The sequence below is a fragment of the Neolamprologus brichardi genome, chromosome 23, assembly GCF_056152115.1.
Source record: "Neolamprologus brichardi isolate AB-2024 chromosome 23, ASM5615211v1, whole genome shotgun sequence".
Taxonomy (NCBI): Eukaryota; Metazoa; Chordata; class Actinopteri; order Cichliformes; family Cichlidae; genus Neolamprologus; species Neolamprologus brichardi.
Window position 1 is genome coordinate 14,069,646 of NC_142125.1, and position 14,427 is coordinate 14,084,072.

The 14,427-nt window shown below is 43.3% G+C and overlaps 1 protein-coding gene across 1 annotated transcript; it reads left to right on the forward strand.

Annotated features, from left to right (window-relative positions):
• The first annotated feature begins 1,131 nt into the window (after positions 1-1,131).
• lmo4b (LIM domain only 4b) lies at positions 1,132-12,704 on the forward strand. Its single transcript, XM_006790463.3, has 5 exons — positions 1,132-1,583; positions 2,934-3,174; positions 7,564-7,660; positions 9,413-9,568; positions 11,727-12,704. The coding sequence occupies exons 2-5, from the start codon at positions 2,939-2,941 to the stop codon at positions 11,733-11,735; spliced, it is 498 nt and encodes a 165-aa protein (XP_006790526.1). The 5' UTR covers positions 1,132-1,583; positions 2,934-2,938; the 3' UTR covers positions 11,736-12,704.
• Positions 12,705-14,427: the final 1,723 nt, after the last annotated feature.

Consider the following 14,427-nt stretch of genomic DNA (forward strand, 5'->3'; position numbering starts at 1 on the left):
GCTCAAACCAAGGCGGAGTAGCACCGGCTTTGCCAAAAGGGAAATCAGCTTGATGCAGCGCGATCTCTTCGGAGCTGCAGGAATAATTAAACAATTAAAGTCAAGAAAAAGATCATCTTTATACATCTGACGTCTTTCTAATGAAGCCAGGGGCATCTTATAAGAGAGCCGTTTTGTCATGTAAAACCACTCAGCCTGCTGAATCTCAAACAGGGAAACTTTTCTCCAATAGCAACTGTTTTTGGTTAAACTGAAGACGTCACTTGTTTGCAGCTTTTCTTTTCAAGGAGAGCAGCCCCCCCGCCTCTCTGTCGTGGTGTCGCCACCATATACATTTCATTTTTATTAAAAAGCGTCACAGTTACCTTCAGTTGATGGGATCTCAGAAGTGTCACGTGATGGTGGAAAAACTCAAACTGAAGGAATTGAAAGGATCTCAGCCAAATCAGGTCTTGCAGATTAGCCTTAATAGGTGTTGAAACCAATGACCCGAGGCTTAATGAGGTTGTAAACGACAGCAGGCCTCGCTGCGATTTTTTTCAGTGACAGACGATGGCGCCACTACGCAGCTATTAGGGGGGCTTGATATTTCCCAGAGGTTGGAGTCACCCTCGGTAAACTAAGTAGTTATTGAATGTCAACTAATTAAAGTCGGGCGTGAGATGAATGCAGCCTACAGGATGTTGCTATGCAGCTTCCAGTAGTCCCGACAAAGGAGACAGTTTGATCTGTATATTATTACAATGCTTCATATGCAATCTCTCCATGTCCGAGTATTATGGACGTTTAGAAGAGATAATATATTTATTACGGTGATATTGAAGCTCCTTAAACAGGACACTGAGCTTATTCTACGGATTTTCTTTGGCGTATAAATCCGCTCTAATCTCGTCTCGGCCCCTGATTTGGCTTGTATACGTTGGACTGCTGCGTGTCTCTTCTCTCCGGTCCACCTCACCTCCGTTTCCATCCTTCTCTGTCTGCGTGTCCGAGTCAGTCTCGCCTCCCTCTGATTGGCCAGAATTGTTATTCCTCTTAAATGGACCGCGCGCGGATTGGCTGCCGAGGCCCTTTCGTCACGCGGCTGAAGGGGCTTTTTTACTGGAGGTTTCTTCCTGTCAGCGACACATGTAGAACAAGCAGCTAACGGGACCCAGAGACCAGAGCAGAGGACAGTCAATTACAGCTTCTCTGCCTGCCTCCGTGTTTCTGCTTTTCCTCCCTCCCTCTTCTCCACGCACTTCTCCAGCTCTGTGGACACAACGGCATGCGCAGACCTGTAATTACGGCTTGTGATGGACTCGTTTTTGTTCCAGCGAGAAAAAGAGCACTAAAAGCGGCAGCAGCAGTTAAACGGGAAGCATCCAGTGGAAATACTATCTGATAACTCCATTTGCTTGCTGAAGAGCCGAGCTCGAGGGTTTCGCTGCCGCGCGGAGCTGGAGGCCGACGACCGCGCGCGGTGTTGCGTCCGCTTTCTACCTGTACTTTTTTGGGGTACTGTTGTTTGCGCCTACCTGTTCGCCTACCTGCCATTCAAGCCGTCAACTTTACAGCCATTACCCTGAAAGGAGACACACGAGGTGGGTGTTTGCCGCTGGTACAGCTGTTCTGTGTGTTTGCGCTATATATATATTTTTATATGTATATATGCTACCTGCAATTGTCCGTAGTTTTCAGAGTGGAAACAGTCGGTTTTGAGTCCGCCTGTGTCTATTTTAGGAATGCCTGCGCTCTGATGTGACAGCGGACATTACACTGGTCTTTTTTAAGGACTCAGCTCGTAGTAATTGAGATGTGAAGCTGCATTTCTTTTATTTTCTATTTCAAAAACAAAATCAGGCAGCAGGCAGCGGACAGAAGCTTTTAGCACATGGCTGTCTGATATGTTCCCCCCCTCCGTCTCTCTCGCTCCCTCTTCTATTTCCATGACTTGGTCTCCAAATTGCTTGCCCGTGTAATTACTTGAGTTAGCCCATTTAAGTTAAAAGCCACCCCCTCCTCTTCCCCTCCCCGTCCCCTCCATCCCTCAGCGGAAAAAAAGGAAACTCCTCTGAATGAAACTTGATGATGGCCCCGTCTTGTTTATCCGGGAGTCACTTTCAGGTCGGCTTTTTTGATTCATCTCCTTTTAGATTTAATCAGCACTAAGGTACGCTGTGGTTTGTCCCTAAGAGCCATCGCTAATGGGCTTACTGAATGCTTTTCTCTGTGCACCCCCCACCCTCCCTCTTCCTAACTCTAATTAGCCTACCTGTCTTTCAACAAAGATTTGGCTTTATCCAGGCGAGGCTGCCTGACCAAATTGGAGAGGATTACATTTGAAAGAGCCCACATTAATTTGGTGGGTGAAACAAATGCCTGCATTTCAGTAGATTAGAACATTTAACGTCATTACAGCGTGTGCACATCGCTGTATCAGGGCTGTGGTGTAGATGCGTGATCATATACTTAGCTGAGGTCAAAGGCTCATGCAGCATCAGAACTAATGTGCCAAACATCAGCCTCTCTTTACTCACTCGCTTGAGTTTTGCTGTGGACATCACCTCTTTGCAGAGTGAGGAATTGTGCGCCATTTAGAAATTTTTAGGACAGCTCAACAAAGGCCCGTGCTGTGTAATTGTTCCTCTGGCCCCACAGTGTTATCAGTGAATAGACATTCATCACAAGAGGTCTGATGAAGCAACAGCGTAGAGATCAAGGGCAGATTAATTCACTAAGTGACTCGTGGTTGTCTTGTAGCAGAGATCGGGCTTCGCAGCTGCAGATACAACATGTTCAAACAGCTGATAACTGATCAGTTATGACAAATGTGTCAACTCATAGCTGTGTAAGTCCTGACCCTTGTGTGTACAAAGCAGTCCTTGAGTGTAAAAGGGAAAAAAAAATAGTCTGAACAGCAACCTGTCATGGTTTCTTCTGTGTGTTCTCAGGTACGATGGTGAATCCCGGAGGCAGCAGCCAGCCACCACCGGTGGGCACAGGTTCTCTGTCCTGGAAGCGGTGCGCCGGCTGCGGGGGCAAAATTGCGGACCGTTTCCTCCTTTACACCATGGACAGCTACTGGCACAGCCGATGCCTCAAGTGCTCCTGCTGCCAGGCCCAGCTGGGTGAGATCGGCACATCGTGCTACACAAAAAGTGGCATGATCCTCTGTAGAAACGACTACATCAGGTGAGGAAATCACCAGGTTGTGTGTTCAGTTTTCCCTATTTCGCTGTTGCAGCCTTACTGAGCAAGTTAAATCGTTTAAACATCTTGCATGAATTTAAAAGGAAAAATTGTGCTTCTCGTAGCCCGTAGAACTTTTCTTCTGGATTATATTAGGCTGTGATATTAAATCAAGTTAAAAGCAGGACTAAGCTGATGTAGATCTGTCATGGTCATGCAACCGTCCGCAAAGTTTGGCGCATTCCTGCACGACATGTGTCTCAAATTGTACTAATGTCATCAGTGCTCATTAAGGCATCCTGGTTGAAGGCTCTCTGGCCTGCCCTGAAAGACGCCAAACGTGGCGCCATGTTGACAGAGCACAAAGCAAAAGGAGAGAGTCTCTGCAGGTCATAATGTGGTCTGTCCTGTTTTACAGTCAACAAAAGAACAGAAAACTGGTCCTAAATGACTTGAGTTAGCTCTGCAAGAGACACGGACAGGATCTGTGTTCAGTGAAGGCTGTTTTATTCAATTTTTTTAATACAGTGGAAAAAGGATCATTTAATTAGCAAAGAGAGCCTTTTTAAATATTCAAGTAGGTGTGCCAGACACCCAACCAGAGCTTGTTGATGACACTCATTCTGGTCATGTTGAGCAGTCTTAAGTGACGAGAGAAGGTGCAGTTTACTGAAAGTTGACATGCATCCTTGACTCAGCCTCATGTGCTAGACTGGTATGGATTTTTAAGCCAATCAATTAGCCATTTGCTAAACTTGAGTTTCTATTCATGCAAGACAGTCGGAGAGCCTGTTTTTATTGTTATATAATAGAAATGCATGCTCATATTCTAATGGATGGAACCACACTCCAGTTAACGTACAACGCTGCTATCAAATCTGCACGGATAATTCAAAATCTAAAGTGCGCCTGTGCGCTCTCACACCCACCTCATAAAAAGGATGGGGAAGTCAATGGGGTACTTCATTCATAATGGGACTATAACGTAATTAAAATTGGAAGGGGGGAAAATGTGGATACACCTTTCCACTTGTAATGAGAGCATGCTTGGTGGAAGAGCTAAAACGCACATTATGGAACCATGAGATCTCTGTGGAGATAAAGACAGGAGCGGGGTAGGGAAAAAAACATCTGACAGTGAGTCTACACAATTAAATGCTTTAATTATAGTCCCCCTCCATTTCCTTTAGTCCTGATGGGTTTTATCTAATGAGATCTGGTCCCTGGCTTGTATCCGCTCCCAATGACGTGTCCGAAATGAATGAGAGCCACACTGCAAACAAAACATTTAATTAACCAAATTGGCTTTTGAGAGAGAGCAAGAGAGAAAGACAGATAGAGAAGAGGGATTATTGTGAAGGCCATTTGCTGCTGTTTTTTTCCCCCCTCTTCATCTTAAAGGGGCAGATTCATATTTGTAATAGAGTGCTAAACAGCTCAACATACGTTCTCAGCTGCAGCCTCAGCTTTATATCCATACAGCTGATTTAATAATGCTCATCTGACTGATCGGGAGTCGAGTTGTATGCCTGGCCTGGGATGATAACCCATCCCCTGTTTTTCATGCAGCGCTTGTCCCCAAAAGCTTTAACTTAAAGCCAAAGTTGTGTTTGCTGTAGGGATCATGTTGTTTTAAGCTGGAGGTGATATTATTTCTGTGGGCTGCTAGTAGAGGGAGAATTAATTTACTTGTGGCTGCTGGATTCAGGGAGAATGTGTGTCCCCTTAATTGAATAAGCCTAGGTAATTAAATGGCACTTTTCCAATAGAACGTGTGAGGTAAATCTAATAGTTGGTTATTTAATATCACTTTGAAGTCTGCCCACTCAAGCACTATGACAGCACAAGAGAATGTGAACTATTAGGCCAGGGGAGGAGAAAAAAAAAACTGGATCTCAGAAATTAATTAAATCGCATGCAATTTAGGGGAAACGTTTATCTTGATTTGTCATAACAGAATTAATTCAAGGCCTTCAATTCACTTGGGGCCAGATCTGTTACTCTGAATTAACCAAGTGTAATTTGGCTGATCCCCCACCGCCAGCACCACCCAGCCTCCGACTCCAGCCCTACACACCCCCACCCCCTCCTCCTGAAACACATGCACATCACAGATTCACGCGAACCCTCCCTCATCCTCGCAATCTCCCCACCCCGCCCTGTCCTACCCCCCCCCCCCCCCCCCCCCCCCTTCCACCCTTTTCTCTAATGCAGCTCTTGCCATTATGCAAAGCCCCGCTTCAGTATCAATATGGCCTAGTGCTTTTAAGGTGCTTTGGCTGCTGATGTAGAGAGGCATTTTTAATGGACTGTGTTGCAGAAATCATTGTTGTGGGGTAATTTTACCCTACTCAAAGGCCTTGGTGAATGAGGTCTGCATTTACCAGACAGCCTCGCAGCAAGCTATGCTATATTTCACCCGGCAGTCAGCGCTGAAATGAAATCCAATAGTCATTGCCTGCATAGGCAACAGACAGGTCCAAATGTGTTTTTTTGTTTGTTATTTAATTTAATCTAAGACAGATTCACAAGGGCGGAAGACGACAGATAAATCAAGATAAAGCCATCCCCGAGAAACGTAGTGAGTAACTGATTTTTTTTTTTTGCAAAAAGCAGAAACCAGATGTGTCATTGCAATTAAGAGTCCCTTGGCCTTAATTATACTGACCTGGGGTGTTGGCTTCACCTCAGCGCTGTAGTTCACTGGCAGAAGAGGCCATTAGAGCCCAACTCTAAACCGATGCAGCAACTTAATTGAGCACCTAAAGGCTTTGGCTCCTAAATCAAATACTATCAAGAGCTATCCCCTGGTAAAATAATTAACCCGGTACGAGTTTCACACTGCGCCCAAATGTAAAAAGGCTGCGGTGAAAACTCCTTTTGTCCTTTGTTTCCACACCTCTCAAAAGCTTTCGCGCAGGAGGAAACTCTTCGAGCAACATATTCAACAAGAGCACGAGGAACATGTTTTCAATTTGAGCGAAGTTTGAATTTCGGAATGAGCCGGCTTTGATATGCAGAAACATCTTGTGGGGAAAGTGTAGTTTTGCTTCTCCACACACACGCGCACACACACACACACACACACACACATCGCAGCAGAGCACAAGAGTCTTAAAGCAAGGCATATATGTTCATTTCCACTGTCATGTTTGTCCCAGCGAGAGCAGAGAATTGGCAGTGTTGTGACGACGGTCTCCAGTTAATTAGTTTCTGAAATTGAGTTTTGATGGAGCCATTCCAAATGATGCCAAGACAAAATTTGCTTCAGCCTAAGCTGCCTTATTGAAAGCCATTTCTGTGTCCCTTTGCAAAGAGCTCTGGCTTGTTTGTTTGTCAGTTTTTCTAACAACTGCTCGGGTTATGGTTGGGATGGTAGAGGCATTTATTCCCTCTTTGTTAAATACATTTCATAAAAAAATGTCTTCAAGAAGGTCTGCGCAGAAAGACACTTTGATCGTGTTGTTCTTTCTTTCTTAATTTTTTTTCCCCCCAACCAAACAACTTTATCTGATGCACACACACCAGTGTTAACCACTCCCCCCTATCCCTTTCTGTCTCCATCCCTCTCTCTCCCTCTCTCTCCTTCTCTCCGGAGCATGTCAGATGCCGTGGTCTTATTTGATTGCTTAGGAAAAGTGCAGTGATAGAGCAAACACCCGGTGAGATATGATGACAAATGGGTCCAGATCCCAGTAAATTACTTTCTGCTCAAATCGAAATTTCATTCAGTTTGCTGCTCACCGAGATGAAGTAATCTAAATTGTGGACTCAGAAGGAAGATAGAAGGGAAGCTGGAGCAAGCATTTCATTATCAAGAGGCAGAGAGAGAGAGAGAGAGAGAGAGAGAAGGTTAGGGACGAAAGAGATGAGCAGAAGCAAATCTAAAGTGTTGACACCATGATTGAAAAGGTTAACCCATGCACATTATATATCAACCCGAGTAGCTACGGGGTTTCTAATGGAAACACGGCACTGACGGAGCATTCACAGGAGTCCTAATGGCAAAAGCACTACATCTCCGCCTGGATGTACAATCAAATCCTCTTAGGTCCTTATTGCTTATGTTCCACGTTATTATTAGGCTGCAAAAAATGTGCAGCCAAAGTAATATGCAGTTTCAGTGCTAGATGCTTGTGGAGGGCAGAGTCGTGTAGGATTCATTTTTCCTGTTGATACTGTGATGATTTTCTATTTCTTCTGCTGTATGTTTTCCCTTCGAGGCAGAAATGGAGTTGGGGGGAAACTTAGCGCCGGATACACTTTTCATTCAGTCACACACTCGGCAGAGAAAAGTGTGGACAGTCCATTACACAAGGCTAAATCTGTGCAGATGCATACAGCAGCTCCACAGTAACACTCCTTCTTCGTCCCTTTCTTCCCCCCCCCCAGATTATTTGGGAACAGCGGAGCTTGCAGCGCCTGTGGTCAGTCTATTCCAGCCAGTGAACTGGTGATGAGGGCACAGGGCAATGTGTACCATCTCAAGGTAAAGTCAAGTTTCCTCTCTTGAGTTTTGAACTTGATAAAGTTGGAGTGCTGCACAGTTTAAAGCCTTTGTTTTGTTTTTAGCAGCGATGCATCGGTTATGAAATCATGGGCCGATGTTTCAAATAACATTTTTTGGAGATAACTGATGGTGATCCCATTTTTTTTTTTTTTCATTTGTAACTTCATATTTTAGCATTTTGCCAATATACCGATATCAATCAGCTGTATCAGCTGAACAAACGGATATTCAGCCGATACATCAGCACACTCCTACTTTTCAGTTTTGTGTATAACAGTGTTTTCTTTAGTATCGGAATTAGCTCTTCGAAGCACACACAAATCAGCATCACATTGAAGTAACTTTACACTAATTATGTTGTGCGCTTGGCTTAAGATGTCTCTGTTGTGGTCAATAGCGACTACTGTCTGTACGGAGCAGGACTAATGAGATATGATTAACAGGAGATCCAAAAAAGTATTAAAGCAAAAACTTTAGTTTGAATTCAAATTGGTGTAAAATCCAACTGCTGGAGCGCTAAAACAATAAGTGGATTAATCATTTAATCACCATCTGTTCTCATGTTTAATAATTAAAATGTTCAGCTTCTTGAGTAATGTTAATCCATTTTGCATTTTGATATTATTTCACAAAAAAGGAAATTTTATAGCATCACTGTATTAAAATGTTGTGATGAAAAATGATGTGAGCGTGTGTTTGAAGACTTATGAAACAGACTTAGGATCAGTTTTGATCTTAGCTATGAGAAAACATTAATATTTTGTGTAGATATTTGGTTGAAGCCTCAAAGTCTCTACAAAAACTATAGATTGCGTATGAAAAATTGATGTAGCTGCCCTGGTGTTAGTCATTGGTTTTGAAGCCTCGGTGCTTAAAAACAACTATATTGGTTGTTTCAAATTTAAAGTTGCCATGTTTAGGCGGGATGAGGGCATACTGATTTATCGGTTAATGACGGTTAGCTGTGGTTCATAAACTGCGTGAATGTGTCTCTGAAGGAGAAGAGCGTTCATTAAGAGAAAAACAGATTTTTGTACCATGCATTTTTAAAGCTGTAAAGCTGGACGTGTTAACAGGAGGAGGGAGGCTGTGGGGGTGACTTGTTTGTGGAGCAGAATAAAGTGGACACTACAGGATCTGACCTTTTTTTTTGGCGCTTCAGCATTAAGGCTCAGGTGTTGCTGCTTGCAACAGAAACAAAGAAATACTTGGCTATGAAACTTTGACATGACGTGATGTCCCTAGTGGTTAAATAGTAGTACTGCAATTTGCACATGTATGTATCCAAGGCTGAATTTTGCATGATATCTATCAACAACGTGACAATATTTCTCCTTGACAGATGTAAGGAAATAAATGCCAGATGCAAGATCTTTGAATTTACAGATGTGACGTGGTGTTCTAGTGTGTTAAAATGTAAAAAGTCTGTTTTTTAGCTATTTGATAACATTACTGAGAACAGGGAAGCTGTTTAGAAACCGAATGATGGTTGTGTCTTCCACAAACACTAAACCTTAATGTGCGCTGGCTTTATTTAAGGAGGAATTTAAAGGCAGGATCCTTTAATTGAAATTGAGATTTACAGATCACAGGCGCTCATGTCACAAATAAGATTCTTGGAACCTGCTTAAGCAACATTTTTATGCTCAGCTTCCTTTACAAGTTCAATGTAAGCACACTACAGAGAAGGACCTGTAAGACCTTTAAGATCGGTCCTGTCTTTGTTTACAGTGTTTCACATGTTCCACCTGTCGGAACCGGCTCGTCCCCGGGGACCGGTTCCACTACATCAACGGCAGCCTGTTCTGCGAACACGACAGACCCACAGCGCTCATCAACGGCCATTTGAGTTCACTGCAGACGAACCCGCTGCTGCCCGACCAGAAGGTAAGACCCCCGTGATGGCGGAGGGAGCCCCGCGGTTCTTTGTGGTCTCATTTCCAAGTACAAGACAAGCAGCAAAAGTCATCAGTCAGCCGGAGTCATTAGCAGGAAAAGAAAAACATCTGTAATTTTCACGGCAACATTTTTCACTCTGTTTATATTGATGTCGTCGATTCGACTTCACTGCAAGGCATGCAGCCGATATTAAATCTTACAGAGCAGAGATGAATTTTATTTTTAGACAGCCAATGGATTTTTCCATCATTCTTGTTGGAGGACATGAACTTAGAAAATCTGTATTAACTGTCAGCACAAAGCATGCGAAAATGATGTTTTTGTGTACCGCTGCCCTCACACTTTGTTACCAGCAGACACATATTTGACTCATTGTGAATTTATTTTGCCGTTCTGAGCCAGACGTCCACTTTTAACATTAATACGGAGTGTTTAAAACCGAATTTGACTTTTCTATCAACACGCCTGGGATCACCTGGGTTAAGTTATTACTCCGAGGCCAAAAATGTGCATCCGAGTGGGGGCGAGAAGCGAACACAGACAGCAAGCTGCAGCAGCATGTATATCATGAAAGCTGTCATCATGGCTTTCCCTGATTTGATCTCGATGCCTCCAGTGAAAGCAAAACAGAAGGCCTAATCATATACGAAGGATAACTTCATTCTTCAGGATAGCTTCATTGTGCCTGCAGCAGATCTAATCATTTTTGCCTCACAACAAGCAGCTTTATTGATACCTTGTCTGCACACAGAGCACACTGAGAGATATGGGAGGTGTTTGGAGTGTGTCAGAGTCTGACTGAAAGAGGAATTATATTGTTGGGAGCATGCATTTCACCTTGAGTGGTTCTGTGAGTAGAGGAGAGGTAGAACTCCATTAAGCCCCCCCACATCCCTCCTCCCCTTACGTCACAGGCCTTTTAAGGGCTTGTCACTTTTACAAATCAGCTCTTGGAGCTCTAAGAGCTCCTCACATTTAAATTGAAAGCCGTTGCATTATCTAGCTTAATTTTAAATGTCTGTTTAAGTCCTTGCTCCCACCCCCAGTGTCTCTTGCAGCATGGCTGGTGTAGTAAATATGAGGCCTCATTGTTTATTTATGCACTAACATCAATTGTAGTGAAAACTGCTGAATTATTGATGCTAAAATGCAATCTGAATATTGGCCCTGGTGCTTTAATTATAGCAGAGAGCGAATTATTAAATAAACAGAGACTCATCGCTCAGTGGGAACAGTCTCTGGATGCTTTTGTTATCTGCGCGAGTGAAATAAGGAGAATTATTCTGCCGCTCAAGCACTTTATCACACTGTATTTCTTTTGCTCGAACAGAATTTCGACGGCCTCAAACAGCAGAGGCTTACGGCAGGATAACAGCCCTCTGAATCAATACGGCTCCAGTGTATCGGCCTGAATATAGAAGCTGGTTTAGCAGAGGAGAAAATGAAGCAGTCACAGGGTTATCTTCTGACCGTTGTTTTGATTATGCGCGATTTCGCTGTGACATAATTGGTGTTGTTCACGATCATGGCGTAGGACATGTGATGCTCATTTATTAAGCTTTCTTCCCAGCTTCTTCCTAATCTCTTTGTTCAGAACAGACAAATTACCGCTCTCATACAGAGCTGCTTTGACCCAGGGGAGAGGGACCCTCCCAGCGTCAGTCACTTTAATTAGCCCCCAAGTAGGAGTTTGCAATTACTAATAGATTGAAGCCCTCCTAGTGATTTGAGGGATGAAGGGAAAAGTAAATCGCCCCTTCGAATCGCGGAGGAAAAAAACAAGAAAGATGAAAAAGTTGAATGCTGCTGGTACCCAGACAGATAATTGTCTTTCCTCCCCTGCATTTTTCTGTTTCAAAGGACTGAACACCTCCTGCAGTTATGTCGGAGCGTGGTTCTAATTATACCAAAGAGAATCGCTTCATGAATGCACTTTTAGTTAATGCAAAGTAAATGGGACACCAGATGGTTTTCAAAGCCTGGCTGATCAATAAATTAAACACTGGAGCTGGTGGAAAGTTTATTTATCAAGGGGTGAAACATTTATGACATTTTGTGAACTGATGCTCTTAATGACGGCTTGATGTCTGTTCTCATTTAAACTTTTCGCCCTTTTTTTAAATTTTTTATCGCCCTCTCCTTTCAGGTGTGTTAGGCGGGAGCCGTGCAGGAAGCAGGATGTGTGCCTTCATTTTAACCCTTACCCATTGACACCCGAGACAGTGTGGATCAGCAGCAGCCCGGCCTTTTTAGCTGTGCCCCCAGGCCCTTTTGTCCTAAAGGAATCCTCCTCACATCTCAACCAGTAACCTGACTTTTTATTTCTGCAACTCATACCCAGCGCTCAGCCTTCAATCCTTGGCTTTTCCCCAACTGTGGGTGGATACTTGCACTTACTACACCTGAATCGGGACACTGCGGAGTCTGTGACCTTGGGACGATTTAAAGGGGGGGGGGGGGGGAAGAAAAGTGACAAAAAGGGGAGACCGATCCAAATCCTAGAGGACTCTACGGGAGGAGAAAATTAAACAACGTGACGAGACTATGTTGTGACTGAAGAGAAGGAACGAGACTAATGAGGTTTAAAAGGCGCAGGCTTTTCAACTCTGCACATTTGTTTAAAGACATTTTGGGGGAAAACCGGGACTTTTTCATTTCTCCTCTCCTCCTTTTCTATCCTCATTTCCCAGCAACATGGTGTTTCCACTTTCTATATTTTAAGTGTTGTCAAAGGGGAATGTGTTTTTTGGTTTTTGGTTTTCTTTCTTTCTTTTTGGTGGTATATATCTATATATTAAGATGGGGTTTAAAAAAAAAATCTGTGGCATTTTGTGGAAAACAAATCATGAACACTCTCTTGGTGTATTTGTAAAACTACCATGTATGTACAGTATGCATGTAAATGTCGTTGTCCAGGTGTGGCTACAGTACATCTGACCCCTCCGCACTCAGCTCCTCCCTTTGAAACTCATGGCAAGCTGAAGAAATTTGCTCATAGTCAGTAATGTAGAGATCATCACCAACATTTAAATGCTGAATGAAAGAGAAATTTATTTGTGATATTTTCCGAGACATTTGCTCCAGTATGGTGTATTTAAGTAATAAAAATATTGAAGATTTAAAAGCCTCCTTAAATTCATTGTAAAGCTTCAGCGTATCTAATTAGCTAAACTTGGGTTTTTAGATGTTGTAATGAGTACCTGGCTAATTTTGTCTATTCAAGTGGGCAAAAGCCTGATATCAGCATGGCTGAAAATCCTCTATTGAACATCCTGCAGCGCTGCCATTCAATTCCCAGCCTCGCAATCATCAAGGCGCATGATGAGCGTCTAACTGAAAATGGATAAACATGTATCCTCTCTTTTCTGTTCGGATGACCGTTTGCTATTCATCACTCTAATACCTGACAGAAATGGAGGAAAATGTCCCTTTGAAGATTCAATTACTGCAGAGAGGGAGAGAGGTGTCTCTTTCTGGCAGGCACAAATTGAATGGGCTATTTGCAGAACAAATTGGTGTTTGAAGTCCTTGCAAGACCTAATAGGTCTGAAGGAGGGACCCGGTAATGGCTGATGCGCTTATCTGCGGAGTCTGCGGCCTCGCATGAGCTCGCTGCTGCCGCTGAAACAATGCTGCTCTTCTCCAGAAGGAGGCTTTGATGCAAAAAAAATCATCTCGAAAAGGAAAGGAAATGGACCTGAAGAGTAAACAGACTCTTGTGTTTTAAATTGGAATTTCAATGGCATGAAAATCACGCCGAGTGGATTTGTTCTCGACCTTCTAAAGCACAACCTAAACATAGCGATTGTTAGCAAAGTCCTGGTTCTGAACATGCTGATCAAAGTCTAGCCAAGTATCTAATACGACTCTGATGTGCAAACCTGAACAAAAAGAAATATTAAAAAAACAAAACAACAAATACACACCTGTTACCTTGAACATCACAACAAAACGCTGTAATGGAACTAACAGCAAATCCTTTGCGTCCTGTGGGGCTTCGGGGATGGGGGTGCAATGGACAGGAGTGCTTGGTCTGTGGTGGTGTTTCAGGAGGTGGTACAAGTCAGAATAACACAAATGCAAGGTCCCATGTTTCCCAGCAGGACACTGAATTAACGCTCACGTCACTCATCTCTGGTTTTAATGTTGTGGCCGATTGGTGCGTATAACAGATACACTAAACAGGACAATGTAACTAAATCCGTGGCTCAGGTAATAGATGGGCTTCGATCCCGTGCTAAAGTGTCCTTGGGCAAGACGCTTGAATGCCAACCTGCTTGGTATGGCGGGCGAACAGCTTGCATGGCCACATACCAGACCATTTAACAAACAAGTCGTTTCCTGGCAGGAACACCACTTCAACATTCTCGATTTGTATCTCTTTGCTTGCTTGCTTGCATTGTTTGAGCATGCAGGTACTCGCATGTACCTGACAAATGTCTAGCTTTGATTATCCATACATCACATTTTCCACCTCAGCCTTTTTTGCAATATTTACATTTTGTTAAATTTCCTGCACTTCCGCTCAGCTTTCTTTTGTTTTTTTTCACGGACAAATCGACGGGAGATGCACATCGATACAGGTGGAGGGAAATGGCTTTAATGGAACGGAGCCATAGTTAATGTTATTAGTAACACCTGTGCCTCTCTGACTACGACAAGCCAAAATGTCTTCCAGTGTGACAAAGGCAAGGCAGCTTATTAATGCTGCACATTTCATACACGGCTGCAGATCAAAGAGCTTTACTAATAGTGGGAAAAAGTGGGCATATTAAAACATGAAAATGATTATTAATAATGAGGAAAATGCAACACCAAATTGAGGACAGAAGTTCATTTATACACAA

Excerpts from the sequence above, each read along its gene's own strand:
- lmo4b (XM_006790463.3), top strand. The coding sequence starts at position 2,939 with ATGGTGAATCCCGGAGGCAGCAGCCAGCCACCACCGGTGGGCACAGGT. Across the intron at positions 3,175-7,563 it reads TGTAGAAACGACTACATCAG|ATTATTTGGGAACAGCGGAG; the intron begins GTGAGGAAATCA and ends CCCCCCCCCCAG. Across the intron at positions 7,661-9,412 it reads GCAATGTGTACCATCTCAAG|TGTTTCACATGTTCCACCTG; the intron begins GTAAAGTCAAGT and ends CTTTGTTTACAG.